Raw genomic sequence first — 17,922 nt, 5'->3', positions numbered from 1 at the left:
TCTAAAGTGGGTATTCAAATCGAAGTTCAATCCAGACGGGTCTTTGTTGAGGAGAAAAGCTCGCATTGTTGCAAAGGGCTATGCTCAACGAGAAGGTGAAGACTTTGACGAGATCTTCTCTCCCGTTGCTCGAATGGAAACTGTACGTCTTTTCCTGGCCATTGGAGCTCAGCGAAGATGGAAGCTCTTTCAACTGGATGTCAAGACCACCTTTTTTAATGGTGAACTAAAAGAAGATGTCTTTGTTGAGCAACCTGAAGGTTTTATCATTGAAGGAAAGGAGAATCAGGTGTTCAAGCTTAGAAAAGCTCTCTATGGACTTCGTCAGGCCCCCAGAGCATGGTATAGTCGTATTGATGCACAATTCATGCATTTGGGTTTTGAGAGAAGTGAAAATGAACCCACGGTCTATAAAAAGCAGCAAGGAAACAGTGAAATACTGATGTTATGTTTATACGTTGATGACATTGTCTATACGGGTTCATCTGAAGTAATGTTGAAGGAATTCAAGGAGGAGATGATGAAGACATTTGATATGTCTGATCTTGGGGAGTTGAAGTATATTCTCGGATTAGAGGTGAGAAAATTGAGTGATGGTCTGTTTGTGTCTCAGCACAAATATGCAGTTGATCTATTAAACAAGTTTGGAATGGAAAATTGCAATTCAGTTACAACTCCAATGAATACAAATGAGCATCTTCAATTACATGATGATTCAGAGAAAGTCTGTTCCACAAAATACAGAAGAATTGTGGGTGGATTGCTCTATCTCACTCACACTAGACCTGACCTCATGTTTGCTGTGTCCACTGTGTCACGATTCATGAGCTCTCCTTCTTCTCATCACTATGGAGCTTTGAAGAGAATACTCAGGTATGTGAAAGGCACTCTGAATTATGGCTTGCTCTATAAAACAATTGATGCTTTGGAATTGCAAGGCCATTCGGACAGCGACTGGGGTGGATCCATTGATGACAGGCGAAGCACATCAGGCTGGTGTTTTTCTCTTGGATCAGCTGTCATTGCTAGGAGCTCGAAGAAGCAAACCATTGCTGCACTTTCTAGTACTGAAGCTGAGTACATTGCACTCACTTCTGCGGCCTGTGAAGAAGTTTGGTTGAGAAGATTAATGGATGATTTATATGAGAAGCAAACCAGTGCATCAGTGATACATTGTGACAATAAATCAGTCATTCAAATTGCTAGAAACCCAATACATCATGGAAGAACAAAACATATTGACACCCGTTATCACTTCATCAGAGATCTAGTGAAAGATGATCAAATTGATCTTATTCATTGTGGAACTAATGAACAGCTAGCTGATATATTTACCAAGGCTTTATCATATCAAAAGTTTGTGTATTTTCGGGATGCCCTGGGTGTTTGTGAATGCTCTAATCAAGGGGAGCATGTTGGTATTTGATCAGAGAATTGGCGGGAATTAAGTGCTGGTCTCTGTTGAAAAGTCTGAAGAACAGTAGAGGCAACTTTGATCTATTATATTTGTGTGTTGTTTGTATGCTATTTGGATGGTTCACTTTGAATCATTACTATTTATTGTTTGTTGTATTATCATGTATCTTGTGAGATGCTTGACTGGCATTCACATTATGTATCTTTATATTCAGTTGCTTTGAATGAATTAGTGAGTGAACTTTGCTTATGATCATTTTTCAATCTTCTCTTCATTTAGCTTTGCTTTCTTTGTTGTCTAAGTTGAAGAACTGGTCATTGATTTATTGTTGGTGTATAGATCCTATCAAGCTCTGCATTTAAAAATTTCCCACATCTCCATTGATGCTCAAAATTTAAATGTTTGCTACAATATTATTTCAAAAATCCTTGCTAAAAATTCCAACCAGTCTACAGGTAAGATAAAGAAACCTAATATTTGAGGGACCTTTTATGCCACAACTCATGCCAGGCTTACCAGTGAGGTCATCCATGGTTCTGCAGACATCCAGTTTCTTTTTCATCACAGAGTGGCAAAATAAATTGACTTCTATCATTCTCTGAGCTTGTTCCTAAGATTAATGTAAGTCAGGGCTATAGTGGCGTAGTGGGTCCTTGAATTGTGAAGATGCCTGTATTTAAGTATCAAGTTCACTGAACAACTAGTTTTTTTTATATCACATTCGTTGTCTTGTAAGGTGCTTGAAATGATGCCAGACTGAAATTTGTCTTCGTTTATCTCACTGTTGCCACCTGTGAAGTACAGTGCTTCTATATTTTATAGAGACTTCCCTGAATAATGAACTTTCAAGAGGAATGTCACATACAAGATTGATATTTCAAACTAAGTCACAAGGTCAACCAATCTAGTGACACATAAACCTAGAAAAATAATATAGATTCCTGATGGACAGATCATACAAATATGATAGATATATATATAATGCATGAATTAATGCCCCAGTATACATAAGGAAATAAGAGCATGAGATCACTGGGATGGAAAAGAAAGGATTGACGCAATGAGAAACCTCAAGCTTTGAAGGAAGAGGCTAAACAATGTAAGGTCGCGCATGTAAACCAATACAGATTAATATCAACATATGTCACATATGCCTACCTACCTCTTTCCGTGGCCACAAAGACATTGATGAAGAGCATTTATTCTGTTATCAACCATTTTGACGCCATTACGTGTAACGAAAAGATGTGCTGACACTGGCCTTAGAAAAATGTCAATAACCTCATCTCACTTTACTCAAGAACACACAAAAGAAACTAAATTTCAGAACATTCATGTAACATATTATGACAGAAACAAAAAATAAAGCAGGAAATTTCAAAACATTCATGTGAATTATTATGAAAAAAAAAAAAAAAAACAGGTATGCAGTAAGGAACATTTAGACACAGCCAATCCCTCATCTGATGCACGTGCTATATGATCAACACCAACTTGATGTTTTCATCAATTACATGCACTCATAATACATATAATAGTGCTGAATTCCGACTAGTAATAAACCGGCCGACTTGAACAACGAACACCCCTACCAAGCACAGCCCAAACCCTATGTTTGTGATGCCAGGGTCAACGGCCCACATGTCTTGCTGGCACGGCAGCACCAGGCCCGTCACGGGGCACATGACCTGCAGCTGGTTCTTGGCAGAAGACTAAATCAGCCCTCCAAGCTTTTTTTTTTTTCAAATATAGAAAATTACAAAAATAGGCATTCTAAAAACTTATTTTTTTAAGGTTTTTTTGCCTTTTTGGCAAATAGGTGACAAGTGACCTCATATAGGGGAAGTCAAGGGCATGCACAAACGTAAGGCACAACCGCAAGCTTAACAAACATATATGCCCTCACCTTGTATGGGCTTTAGGTTTTGATCTAAGATCCTCGCTGAAATGACCATGAACACCTTACACAAGGGAATCAATACCAATAAACCAAGAGGCCATTGGTGGTACTTTTGTCTCTTGGATAAAATGACATTTATTTTCATATTTTTCAAAAGTGGAAACTCCCAAGTCCAAAGCTTGAGTGTTCGAATCCCTCCCAATTCGATGACCAGGGGTTTGTCGCTTGTCATATTTATTAAAATAAATAAATAACAATATTAAACTGGTTCAACTTTCAATATTTTCAATTTTCTTAGAATTTAATATTTAAAATAATTTATTATGTGAATGAGGGTTAAATCTTAATATAAATATCAGATTTTTTCTTTTACCTAATCTATTTTCTTATATTTTGGTGATTGTTTTTAGAATTTCTAGACACTTAGAATTTTTTTTATATTTTTAGTAAATCAGCCTGCATGTGTGTAGTCTGGCACAGCACAAGCCCACATGGGCCTGGGCTGTGCAAAGCCACCCCCTGGGTTTAGCATGCCTCACTAACCTAGCAAGGACAACTGGGTCATGGCCCTGCATGGCTTGTTTGACATCTCCACTAAATTGTGGCATATCCAACAACTTCTGTATATAGCTACCCAAAGTAAAACATTATATGCTCAGTATTCGTTGCTTAAAAGCATGAAGAGCATGGACTCCAAGGAAGCTAATTCAAGAAGTTCATAGACTATACTAAAAGCTCGTTGGTAACAAATTTTTTAAAGTACAAAGCATTCATAAATGTAAAACAAACAAAGGCAAATTTATTAACCTTAGGTTATTGTTGAATGCTAAGGGTTAAGGAATAAAATGAAGATCCGGAGTTCAAGGGTATCAGTAAAGAGATGTCAAGTACGTAACACTTTCAAAGATGGTTACTGGAAGATCTTTCTGTGCTATATATCAAATGGTGGGTTTGAAAGAACATGAAAAGGCACTTCGATTGATATCCACCAACTGGGGCAAGGAAGATTTTGCTTCAGCAGATTGTCTTTCATGTACCATAATGCATCAACACGGTGCGCTAGAACATTTATTCTTTAATCTTGACAAAAAGAAGAATAACCTTTGGAAGTGTTTATGATCACATTAAAATATAACAAAGGCAAGGGAGTAATATAGAAGGCAAGAAACAACAAGAGATCTGGAGAATTCTTGATCATATTAATGACTAAATGTGATCCAGAGTACAAAACAATTAATGCCTCAGGAAATTCTCAAGGAACAATGATAGACGACTAATATCAAACAGAGCTACAAGTCAAACTGGGAATAGATAACCATTCTAACCCGTTGTGACCTTAAAGACCTCCAAGTTTCTATAAACTGATGAATACAATGTAGAATGCTCTCTAATTTCATTCCCTTAAAGTCAAGTTCACAAACTAGTAACACAATGACTTCAAGCAAATTTTACAGTAACACTCGTACTCAATTCCATCTTAATATAGATTCAACATACTTGGCACTATCAGCATGAAAAACAAGATCTATGCACTGCCACCAAATTAAAAACAGTTAAAAAGGAAGCTACAACCAATGCAATGACGGTAAAGAAATCAATAAAATCGAAATGCAGAAACTTACGACATTGTGGACCAGCAGATCAGACACCTGCAGTACAGTAGCAGTGGAGCACCATCCAAATTCGAGAAGACCTTATCTGCATCATCAGCAAAATCACATAAATCATTTCATGCCAAAAGCCCAGTAAATGAACAAGAAAGGGCATAGGAACGGCATCAGATTCTTCCGTCCTCTTCTCAGAAAAGCCCTAGAAGGCGGCAACGGAGAACATTTTCACCCCAAAGACAAGCACCATAGAAGAAGACAAGCCACCGCAAACCCTAATAAGATAACTTACAGATCTCGATGTCGGCACCAGTCGAACCCACTCACGTGCTGGGCACATGATCTGAGAAAACCGATCTCTAGGCAACAAGATGAAACGGTGATGGAAGGCACCAATTGAATCAGAGCTCTTTTATCTGTCATTTGAATGTAAAACTTTAATATATAGGTACTAACTCAAGATAACAACTAGTGTAACACTGAAGCAAAATCATCTCCTGTTCTGACTGCACTTCAGAAAAAAAACACCAAATGCAAACATCCTAGAGCTTATAGTCAAAGTATTTGACAGAATAAAAGCAGAAAACATTGCTGGTATGATCAATACAGAGTACAAACACTTATATCAGGCAAATATACAAATAAAGAGTATATAAAGCATGTAGGCATGAAAATGTGGCTTGCTCAACGGCGGAAGGCGTTGCTTTCACTTGCTGCGGAACTGCCTTGAGAGTAGAAGGCACGTCGGCGAACGCTCTCTTCAATGGTGGAGCATCCTCCTTTTTCTGTTCCGAATATGCTCTTTTGAGCAGTGTCAAGAAAGTTCTTGCCTCCGGATGAGCCTGACTGGAGAGCCTCTTGTGCATCAACGTCTGCCGCCTTCTTCAGCCTCTTGAACCTTTGCTCCTCATGAAGCTCTGCATCGAGTTGCATTTCTCTCAACCTGGCTGCTCTTTCTTCTTCTGAGAGCTTTGGAGCACTATGATGCCGGTTATAGCCATATCCCCGACGCTGCTCTTGGATATTGGTTTTCCTAGGCTCATTAACAAGATCATTCTTGGAATTTTGATGCTCATATGTTGATTTATGTCTCTTTCCTCTATCTTCCTTTTCATCAATTGTGTAATTCGAGTGTGGATGGGTTTTGGATGAATGGTCATAATCCTTTCTTCGGCCTTCCTCTTCACTCCTGCTTCTAGATGACTGATATCTTCTTCTTATATCTTCCTCGTGATCAATCGTGTGCTTCAACTCAGACTGACTTTTAGATGATTGCTTCTCATATCTTAAATGGTCATTATCCTTTCTTCTATCTTCCTCTTCTCTCCTACCTCCTAAATCAGAACTTGTTCTGGACGAACGTTTGTCATGCTTCAAAGAACGATGTTGAAGCGGGTTAGATTTTGGATGATCCCGCTTTTTTCTCTCTTCCTCAATGTCACTTATGTCTTCTGAATCTGAATATACTCTCTTAGAATGTTTCTCCCTGTCTGATTTTGAATGACGGTGACGCTCAGACGGGCGATCTCTTCTTTCTCTACCATCCTCATCTTCACTTGATTCTTCTGAAGCTGAATGGACTTCAGAAGAGTGCTTCTTACCCCTTGATTCACTGCGGTGATGCTTCTTATGTGATTTCTTATCTCGTTTCTCTTTCTTCCCCGACTTCCGTTTCTTCTCAGTTTCCACCTGAAGGCCAAAGAATTCACTTCAGGTGAACAAATTCAGCAACAGTAGTAGCATAAAGTACAAGATCACTAGCTTAAATTAGGATATATTTTTTGACACTTTGGATGATTCTTCCACCAGTTGTAATACCAATCATGACAAGCTAAGTACCAAAAGAACAACACAAGCAATAATAGAATAAAAACTTACAGATTTCCGAATCATCGCCATCTGAATGGGATTATTTTTTATCCTAGCAAGTGCTTCTTGCTCACGCTGTCTGATGAGAAGTAGGGGGTCAGAGTGAAGTTTCCTCCATGCATCATTTGCTGACTGAGGCTTATCCTCAAATAAAGCCCCTGGAGCAACTGCCTGAAACATTAATCAGCCCAGAAATGAGAATACATAGTAAAATATTGATTCAAGAAAATATGCCAGAATCATAACAACAAAAAAAATATAAAAAATAAGCTTTGGAAATCACTAAGACCTAGAAATTTAGCTCAGTGGCCTCAGACAGGTGAACCAAGAAGTCCAAAGAGAAGAGCATATGATAGTAGCATAATAAACAATCTACATGATAGCAGCGTAATAAACAATCTACATGTAGATTGGATTTCTACACCAAAATAAGAAAGAATGTCGAAATAGATTATTTGTATTTGACTAATATTACCTCCATGGTTTACAAATTGAACAATTGAATATAACAAGTGCAAGATAACCAATTGAAGGGAACATGGTATAGCTGATACAAAAACTTCTCAGACATGGCAATGAACTTTTTATTGATTTACCTTCTTCTAAAGTATTCAAGCGCAAAATGAATTCCACAAGAAATTATAACTGTCATTGAGCATTATCTACTCCATTTTCGGAACAAAACACAACTTTAGAAGTCCTAAAAGATGCAGAGATCACAAGGCACCCATCTTATAACAGTGAGGATCTGCATGCTCAATTCGGAAACTTCTCAAAATTATAAAATTAAAAAATAAATAAAAATTGAGAGCAAATTAAGGCCCAAAAGTTCAAACTTTGGCGCTAATTCTCAGACATTCATTCTACACCTTATGTAATAGACATTAGACAATGATAATCACTAACTAAAACTTTGGAGACAAACTTGTTAACCTTTCAATGATGCTTCATTCAGACAATTTTCTTTATTTACCTCCATCATTGTTTAACCTGTGATCAAACTTAGCTCATTAAACAGCACTTAATAAGTATCATCTAATCCAGGTCCTATTTCATAGTGAAAAGAAGCACAATTCATTATTTCCAAAACGAATTTCTTCTCTGGTCATCCTCTTAATAATGCTCCTTCATATTATTTACCCTATAAAGATCTCACCTCAACTAGAGTAATTGCAAATCCAAAAGCACAACAACAAAACCAGCAAAATCCAGTGATTCCATACAAAAATCACTAAATCTTCACATCAAGAACACAATTTTTTCTCATACTATCAGAGAATCAGCAATGAAATCATGACAGACTTAGGAACACAAAAGTAAGCACAGAATCAAAGAGCTCGAAAAGACAATACCTTTGCACCACTCGACTCAGGCGCCGCAGCAGCAGGAGCAGGCGGCCCCTCGAGTGCTTTGAACCCCGAATCCGAGCTTCCCTTCCCGACGGCCAAACCTGACTCATATAAAAAATCCAACCTTTCCTGACTCCTGAAAATAAACAAGCAAAACAACAACAAAGTCAAAACCTAACCCTAACCCTAGAAATAAAGAAAAGGAGAGAGATTTCGATACTCACGGGACGAGACCAGCTTGCTCTTGGAGAAGACGGAACTCGGAGCGCTCTCGCTCTTCCTGGATCTGCTTGCGGAGCTCCTCGAGCTTCTTCTGCTCGGCGTCATGCTTCTGCTCGGCCTTCCACACGTTCTCAATGTTCCGAAGAGAGCCCGTATGCCATCCCTTCTTGTTCAAAAACTTCAGCGCCATTACTGATGCTTCAAGAGGGATCCGAGACCAGTGGAGATCGAAATCGAGTTCTAGGGTTTACCCTTCGAGATCGAAATCGAAGGTGTTGGGAATTTGGGAGGCGAGACGTACCGAGTGCGGTCACCACCCGTGAGAATAACAAAAAGAGCTACCGCGTTTCGCCTTATAATGGATTCGGATTATAATGTCCTATCGGATTCGGGTTTGGATCCGACATCAAGCAATATCCGGGTTTTTATTCAACTCAGCACCATTTTTTTATGGGGAAATTACTGTTCATCCGTTATGAATTTCAAAAATTTCTAAACAGCCTTTCCAACTTTTGCACACCCCGGACAACCCTTCAGTTTTAATTTAAATTTTCTTTTACCCTCTTCCGGTCACTTCAACTGGGTTAAGTTTATGAATTTTCATTTTTGCCTTTGCAAATGGTGGGAAAAAAAATTACCCAATCACATCATCTTTTGCACTTTATGTAATTTTTTTTCCTTCCTGTTTGTTCTTTTCAGACAAAGTTTAGAAGGCCGAGCACATCTTTTTCTTTTCATTTGGTTTGTTCGATTTGAGTTCGGTTGGTTTTCCGATAAGGTGAGAATTTCTTCATTGCTCTCTCTCTCTTTGATCATTTTGCGAGAGGGAGGGAGTAACACAATTTATAAAAATATGAACAATGGAGTCTCGATGTTTCCCGTGTCAGGGTGAAGTGCCATTGTCAAATCCTACTGAGAACGAGTAATACAAATTAAAGCAACACAATTTAACGAGGTTGACTTCCAACAGAAGTGCCATTGTCGAATCCTACTAAAAACGAGTTCCTTTCATTGTAAAGTTCTTCTATTTTATGTTTATCTAGTTGTATAAATTAATTATTATTTAACTATACACGTCTCTGTTTAAATATTTTACGTTTCCATTTAAACATTGCCTTCTCTGTTTAATGTATTTGTCTCTGTTTAAATATTTGTCTAAACCTTTGAATATTTGACGTAACTTTTAAATTTTTAATTTATCATTTAAATACTTTATGTCTCTACTTAAAATATTGTTTTTTTTTTCGTTTAAACTGAAGTATTGGAAGGAATTCGGATTCTGCGAGCACTCCGGTCCCACTCCATGGCGACCCTGGGATGCCTTCCTTCTTCATCAGATCAATATGAAGTGTTGTCGTTGGAATTCAGAAGATCAAGGATTGGCCCTTGTATAAGGCTGTAGATGGCAAGTTTATGGTATCCCGTGCACAAGAATTAATGACGCCATTAAATTTTCTAAAATTAACATAAATATCGGAAGACCCCTTCGTCGTTATCAGTCAAGCTCGGTTCCTCGTGCGTTTCCCTTTTTTTTTCTTGGATCTGAAGCGTCAACCGGCTTGTGGACTTCACACCATAAATGAGAACGAAGACCCCTTTCCCTGGACACCCCCTCTTCCTCCTCCTTCTCCTCTGCTTCTTCTCGGATGAGTTTCTTCTTCATGTATCCAGGATATTCACTTCAGTCAGACCACATTTTTTAGATCAACTCTATCTTAAAGGATGTGTCATGATCATCCTCTTCTGGATAATCAATTAGCCGCAATCACACAACAAGTTAAACTTTTTTTTTTTTGTTCAAGTCGGAAAGCCCGCGTAATTGCCTGAATACGGAGGATGACGGGCAAGTAATTAAGCGAGCATTTTGACTTGATCAGGAAAAGAAAGTTTTCACTTATTCCTTGATTTCAGAGGATTCTCCAGAGGAGGATGACCATGACACATCTTTTAAGACGGAGTTGATATTTATCACTTCAGAATTGTTCTTATCCTTTAAAAGCTTTTCCTTCCTGTGTAAATATCATTGTCTGTATTTAACTATCTAGCTCTTCATTTAAATTCTAATATTATCGTTTAAATATAATTTTTTCTATTTAAATATCAGTGTCTTTATTTAACCTTGTTTAAGTGTTCGTGTTCTACGTTGTACAGGTTCAAGTTGATGCGGATGTTATGCAACCGCCATGATCAAGAGAACAAATGGAGACCTACTTATGCCTGGACATACATTCGAAGGTAGAGATGCTTGTTGAGGAAAGCCGAAATCTTCATATTGGTCATTGTGTTGATGATCTTAATAGACGAAAGAGGATCAAGTCGCAAGTGTCCAAGGTCTGACTAGGCATTGTAAATGAACAAATATTTTAAATGAAACAAACTTATTTGAGTGTCAACTTTTGATATTTAAACAAAGACATTCTCTCTTAACGTTTTACTTAAACATTTTGAGAAACAATAACGGTATTGTAAATAAACAAAAAGTTAAACAAAAACGCTTATTATTTAAACAGAGACAACGGTATTTAAACCAAAAACAATGATGTTTAAACAGGGAGACAATGTTGTTTAAATATAGAAACTTAGAAATTAAACAATGAAAATGATATTTAAACAACATCAATTATATTTATATGAGATACAATGTTATTTACACGGTAATTCTATTTTACATAACTACATATTAATCTTTTTTCACCCTGGTCAAGGAATCCCTTTTTCAGTGATGTCGACTGCGCTCCCTTCCTTAAGTATAGGGGTAACATATTTTAAGCACCAGTAAAGGACGTCCACTTGCAGTAGCCGTAGCTTTTCACCGTTGAGTAGTTGTTCGATAAACCGCATGACATAGACGGCGCAGTCGACACTTCCTTGTTTTTGCCTTTGGGTATCACTGTCATGAATAAAAGGGATATTGCTGTCGAGGGAGGGGGTGTCATTAAGTGAACGGCGTCGAGGGTGCATTCAATTTAAATAATAACAAATATTTTTAAACAGTTAACTCAAAAATATTTAAATGGTTTACATATGTGTTTAAACGATATCCAAAATATTTAAACAATGAACCTATAGTTTAAACACTACATCACATTTTTAAACATAAAAGTTTAAAATTTAAACAGAAACTCATGATTTATTGCCTCCTTTCCTTCAAACGATGACAATATGGCTTCTATCGTCACTTGCTTTCTTCCCGGCGCATCTTGCTTGCACTCGAGCGGCTGTTTGTGGGATATTCTCCATCAGCCACTTGTGCGTCGCTTGCGCCCATGCATATCGTCCCATGGTAGATAGGTCATCGACATAGTCAACTATCCAGTTCGGAACCGAGCAGGCCGTGTTTGGGAAGAGAATTGCACCCATGAGGTACACCATCATGAGCTTGACAAAATTTTCTTCTTCTCCCCTCTGCTGAACAAGCTGCTCAAGTGTTCTCTTGATGGAGTCTCTGTGTCTCTCGTAGGTTTTGGAAAAATATCTATCTTCAACACAATGTCAGTGAAAGCATTTAATTTAAACAATAACAAATATTTTTAAACAGTTAACTCAAAATATTTAAACGGTTTACATATGTGTTTAAACGATATCCAAAATATTTAAACAGTGAATCAATAGTTTAAACACTAAATCACATTTTTTAAACATAAAAGTTTGAAATTTAAACAGAGACTCATGTTTTATTGTCTCCTTTCCTTCGAACGATGACAATATGGATTATATCGTAGCTTGCTTTCTTCCCAACGCATCTCGCTTGCACTCGAGCGGCCGCTTGTGGGACGTCCTCCATCAGCCACTTGTACGTCGCTTGCACCCATGCATATCGTTCCATTAATTTGAAAATCTCTTTTTCTAACATAATCGTTTATAAAAAAAACCATAAACACAACTTCTTCAACGGCGTCCACCTCGGCTCAATATCTCACGCTGCAAACTAATGAAATGCCGAATACTTGAGCGAGAATTCTTCTTCGAGACAATGGTGGAAAGTGAAGAAGAACTTCGAGACAAGGATGCCCACGCGAAAAGAAAAGCTGAAGAGGCAAAAAGAGAGGAAAAAAAATATATAACTGGCGCTAGTAATGGCTGTCTCTAGGAATTATCCAAAAAAAAATAACCCCCCACTTCCTCTCAAATGGAAACATGATAGCACTGCCACAACTTCCCATGCAAAGGGTAATTTTGTTCATAAAATTCAAAATTAAGTCTGTTAACGCCGGTTACAACCTTTAGGGGTTTGAAAATCATTGAGTTTAAAAAAAAAATGTTTTTAGAGATACACAAAGTTAGGGGGTGTTTTGTGCCTATTGCAAAGTTAGGGTGTTTTTGTGATAATTTTCACTTTGTTTTTTATATATGTACTGCAAATTAAAAAATAAAATGGTTTTAGAGCCATCTCGTCAAATAACCATTCAGAACCTTATAACCAAGGAACTTCTTTTCATGCTTTTGGGTTTGTTTTTTTTCCGCCTTTCTTTTTTTTAAAAAGATACTATTGAACTTTTATTCAAAGGCTATTAAATTTTGATTTTAAAAAAAATTCTATTTATTTTCAAAAAAAAAATATTATTATTATTATTATTTTAAACACATAAGGAACATTCTTGTTTATTTTTCGAAAACATGTTTGTATTTTATTTGATTAAAAGCATATTTGTTTTATATGCATTTTATTGATGAATAAAATGATGTTAAGTTTCTTAGTAAAACGGATGAAATTTAAAAAAAAAAAACTTGCCTTTTCTTCAATGAATTTTTCTTTTTACGTATATGTTGATATTAAGAGACAATTTTAAGGAAATAAAAGAATTCGTTTCAACCCATTTCCCTTATGGTTAAATTTTAGTCATCCTTCATCTAACTCAAAAAATTTATATATAAGCAAATGTGAAAAAGCAAAAACTCATTATATTGACTAATGTTACACACACACAAAAAAACCAAGCAATCAAGTTGAACATGATTATATCATGAATATTAGAAAATAATATATCAAGAATTAAATAACTAGATAGAACAGTATTCCTTACAATTAAGAGATTTAAGAACAATTTCACAGGCAGCTTTTGGAACAAAACAAAACAATTTATACATAATACGCTGAGACACCTGAGAAGCTAACACTTCAGGGAACAAAAAGCCTACAAAATCAAAGAAAGTTTTCCAAATGGATCTCTACAGGCACAAGAACAACATTAACTTAAACAATAAACAAACAAAACAAGAAGAATGGCCATCAGAAAGAGAAGCAAGATTTTCAACTGCAGCTTCGAATTTATACAGAATGGATGAATCTTGAATGTGCTTGTGGCTATCTATAACCACTTCTTCCATTTTGGAGTCTTCCGGTTTGGAGATTTATCGTCACTCACTAGGAATCTCGGGAGGTTTAGCAGAGAGTTTACTCTGGTGACACCTTCAAGAGCAGTCCATTCTTCCTCTTCTGCAGTAGATATGCAATCAGCAAGGCTGCGTGTGGATTGGCACCGATCAGGAGCCTTTTCTAACTTTGGCTCCTTAGGTTCCGGCATGATCTCATTGGTGTTGCAAGCATTTTGTGGATTTCCTAATGTGGAAGCAGATGCATTAGCTTCGCTAGTGACTGATACTTGAACATCTTCCTCATTGGATGTTTCTTCTTTTGTCAAGCTCGAGATCGATGAATCTGCTGGAGCTGAATCTATCTGTGGATTTTCAGAGGTACATCCCTCTGGTTGGTCTGATGAGAAGGGCACATCTAAGAACAGAACCACAGTGGCGCAGTCATCAATTTTTGATGTGGGGAATTTGAGTCTCCAGGTCCGGACAGCACAATCTACAAGAGCTCTGGCAGCAGTTGAACGGCTCGGTGCTGCAGACACTATATCCACCACATCTTTGTTTGAAAGAACGTCCCATATCTGTGATAATAACCACTCTTATCATGAACTTCAAAACGTTTTAATTCATGGACAAGTTTTACTGCAGTTTCAACAGAAATTGTCAACAGAAATGAAGCCCCTTGCAACAAGGAGATTACCACCAGCATTGCCTAGAGTAAAAAGCTCACTAATTTATTTGCGCTTGTTTCAGAAGTAAAAAACAGAAATTGAAAATTGAAAGTGTTCCTGTCAAGAATATGTAAAGCAGCCTATATAAGCTGATCATAAGTTTTAAACAGTGTTGCATAATATTTTCATCTTGCCACAAGGCCCACAACTCTTTTTGGTAATAAGCCTAATAGTCCTAAGAGAGACGAATATGGCACAAGAGAGCTCAACTGACTGTACATGATCACACACTACTAGATTTTCAGTTCATACCAAGGTGTTCTATCTTACAACTTTTCATACGGAGTGGTAAACTTTGTAATTTACTAAGTCGAAAAACACACATGGATACTTGCAAATTAAGTTCTGATTGGATATGAAACTCAGAATGTTGATAACCAAAATTTTCATGATAGCATTTGTAACAGGATCTCCTCAAGTCTAAGTAAAATCGAAGGTTAACAACTACTTATAACAATAGATGGTAGATAAATGCAGAAGACTAGAAGGTACCCCGTCAGTTGCAAGAACCACAAATTCATCTTTTTCGGTGAGTTCCCGATATGAAATATCAGGAACTGAAATTAACCCATAATCTTTTAGGCAGAAATCTCCAAATGCCCTAGCCATGGCCAATCCAGGTGAGTCATTGTTCGGCAACCACACACGAGCAACTTCTGGTTCATCCTGCAAGGCAAACACTCTTCCTCTGCATTGCTGAATTCTAGCAGCTTCTCCTGAAAAAAATCAATTATTATAAAGGTCAAACATCCGACATGGCAAAATACAAGTTTATTCCTCTACTGTGCAAGTAAATCATTTTTCACAGCTAAATGCATAGGTTACTCCTTGAGAGATTTTTAAAAGCAAGGTTGTGAAAATTACCAAATTGATGTTATCTGGCAGATGATATCTTTAAGAACAAAAATGAAATGGCAACATAGAGAAGTATTTTTTTCATAAAAAACAACATACTGGGAAGGTTGGGCTTCAAATCAACAGTCAATTGCACAGGAACCAATTTGTTGTCTTTGTCTCGTGTGCCCATTACTGCTCTTGAGTCTCCAACATTTCCAATGACAAGATTGTGACCCTGATGCAAAATAAAATGCACAAAGTATAACAGGCCACATATATTGGAGGAGAAAAACCAACTTAGAACTTTCCTAGAGGCAGAATTCATCCATTGTGTAGACTCAGTGAGGAATCAAACAAGCTATTTTAAACAATTAACTGAATAATGCAAAACCAAGTTCAATTTCTCCTAATCCAACTTCCGATGTTAAGCTTTTAAACACTAATAACGTAACAAAGTACCTGCTTCAATACAGTAACAGCAGTAGTCCCACTGCAAAAACAGTCAATTGATGGGTGAAGTTTTAGTTCTATATCCATTAACTTAAAAGCCTTTAAGAAAGACTGTTTGAGCGACGAAAATGCCTCAGGTAGCTTTCCGTTCTCATCAACATCAAAAGATTCACCCCATTGATCATCAATAGATGCTATTTGAACAGAATTCATACTTCCATGTGCACTGCCATTTTGTTGAGGGCTGTTGATGCTGCTGCTATTAGCTCTCCATTGTTCACACAACTTGAGTGGAAGTGAATCTCTGACCTTCTTTGCTACCATATGACCAAATGGACCATGGCCATCAAAAACTCCACAGAAGATGGTGTCACTTCTTGAAGCAAAATTCTGTATGCAAAAATTTTCCTCTTGAACCAAAAAAGGGGTAAAAAAACAGGAATGAAAACTGAAAATAAACTTGACAATTGTTCATGTAATGTAATGAATGGTTCTCAATAGAATACTTCAAAATATTTTCTTCAAGGATGCCGTCATACAGCAATGATAGAAGCATAGTAAGAGAAAAGCCAAGCAATACATATCATGAAATCTAGCACAAATAAATAACGAAAAATAATAATAATAATAATAATAACAAGGGTGAAGAAGCAATCAATTGATTTCATCACAACATATAGCAACGAAATTCCTTTCAATAGGGAGTGAGATGTTATCTAAGCAAGGAAATCATACTTAAGAACAACAAATAGCAAAGGCTTCAAAAACTTTATCCATAACAAAAAAGGAAGTTTTACACACAATGAACCAGCATAATAAAATACAAATGCAATTACACCTACAAATCAAGCGCAATAAGAATCCTGGAAAAGTATCAACTAATTCCTCCACTTCCCCAAAGGCAACTTTCCGAACATTGAAGAAATTTATCAAAAAACAAACAAACAATGGATTAAAAAGATTTCAACAAATGATTCTCCAAAAAAAGTACTAAAAATTAAACTGTCATTACTGTTTGAAAAAAGGAAAAAAAAAAAAAAACAAGATTTCTCCATTTACTTTAACTGCTAAGCATTCTAGTCCAATCAAACAAGAGTAACCATGACAACTAGCAAACCTTCCAAACATTAAACACCATTAGCCTAGCAAATCAACCAACTGACTGAAAAAAAAAACAAAAAATAAAAATAAAAACTCAATGGAACATATCTAAAGATGCAAAAACATCAAATCCATTCATCCCACTCAGAGAAACATCTTCTTATCATGAAAGCAAACAACTTTCCCAAAAACAAAAGGAACCGATACCTCCCAGACAATCATAGCATCCTGATTGGTTCCCTTCTTCCCCTGCTGTGTAAACAAGCAAGCGACCTCACTAGCCCCGTTAAGGAACATCCTCCCCGGCGTATCATGGAGCTCCTCCTCCGACATTTCTCGACCTACACCGGAACCAGCCACCAATCTCCTCTCAAACAAGCCTCCATTTTCTTTCTCTCTTTTCTGCTTCAGCTTCCTCCTCTTCTCCTCCTTGGAGCCAAAGACACAACGGGATGAGGCCACTCCGTCCGGTGGCGTTCCGGCGGCCGCCGCCGCCGGAGACTGTGTAGAGAGGCAGGCACCCATGTCAGCGAGAGAGAGAGAGAAAGAGAGAGATTTGGAGAATTTCAGGTGGTTGGGCATAAATAAAGAAAAGATGGATATGAGATTTTTTATCTAATGAAGGGTGTTTGTGAAAATAATCTGTTTAAATTATAAATAGTTATAATTCCAGGGGGTTTCTTGCTATATTTACGTTACTATTAAAGTTGAAACCGTCAAATGAATGAACATTATAAAAAGTTTTCTTGTATTAATACCCTTATAAATTAACTTAATTGAATGGGCAACTTCCCAAACCTAAATATTAAGTATAAAGCTCATAATTGCATTAATAACCCTAAATTTCTAATATTTTTTTAACATATCCCTATGAATATCTCAAATTGTACATAAAATAATATCACTAAATTTGCAAGGATATATATGCAATTGCAAACATTGAAGGGTGTGTATATATATATATTTGAAAATTTTCATTTATCCACAACCAATGGTTCTCAAGATTGCTATTGTGGATATGATGCATTGATTATTAATTTTATTTTTTATTTTTTTTATTTAGGATTAAATAATGAATTAATTAAGCTACATTTTGGATGGTTCTATGTTTCAAGTCCAAGTATTC

General features: G+C 36.8%; 2 protein-coding genes across 2 annotated transcripts; both read right to left on the bottom strand.

Moving 5' to 3' along the window:
• Positions 1–5,404: 5,404 nt before the first annotated feature.
• LOC120277167 (pre-mRNA-splicing factor CWC25 homolog) lies at positions 5,405–8,680 on the bottom strand. Its single transcript, XM_039283919.1, has 4 exons — positions 8,367–8,680; positions 8,146–8,278; positions 6,803–6,964; positions 5,405–6,613 (listed from the first exon to the last, which is right to left on the bottom strand). The coding sequence occupies exons 1-4, from the start codon at positions 8,552–8,554 to the stop codon at positions 5,609–5,611; spliced, it is 1,488 nt and encodes a 495-aa protein (XP_039139853.1). The 5' UTR covers positions 8,555–8,680; the 3' UTR covers positions 5,405–5,608.
• Positions 8,681–13,357: 4,677 nt separating this feature from the next.
• On the bottom strand, positions 13,358–17,360 carry LOC120277166 (probable protein phosphatase 2C 66). The gene is made up of 5 exons (XM_039283918.1): positions 17,004–17,360; positions 15,705–16,085; positions 15,363–15,480; positions 14,901–15,124; positions 13,358–14,258 (listed from the first exon to the last, which is right to left on the bottom strand). The coding sequence occupies exons 1-5, from the start codon at positions 17,319–17,321 to the stop codon at positions 13,674–13,676; spliced, it is 1,626 nt and encodes a 541-aa protein (XP_039139852.1). The 5' UTR covers positions 17,322–17,360; the 3' UTR covers positions 13,358–13,673.
• Positions 17,361–17,922: the final 562 nt, after the last annotated feature.

This window comes from Dioscorea cayenensis, chromosome 15, assembly GCF_009730915.1.
Source record: "Dioscorea cayenensis subsp. rotundata cultivar TDr96_F1 chromosome 15, TDr96_F1_v2_PseudoChromosome.rev07_lg8_w22 25.fasta, whole genome shotgun sequence".
NCBI classification, from domain to species: Eukaryota; Viridiplantae; Streptophyta; class Magnoliopsida; order Dioscoreales; family Dioscoreaceae; genus Dioscorea; species Dioscorea cayenensis.
The sequence above is the reverse complement of the archived record's forward strand: the minus strand, read 5'-3'. Positions and strand labels throughout refer to the sequence as shown.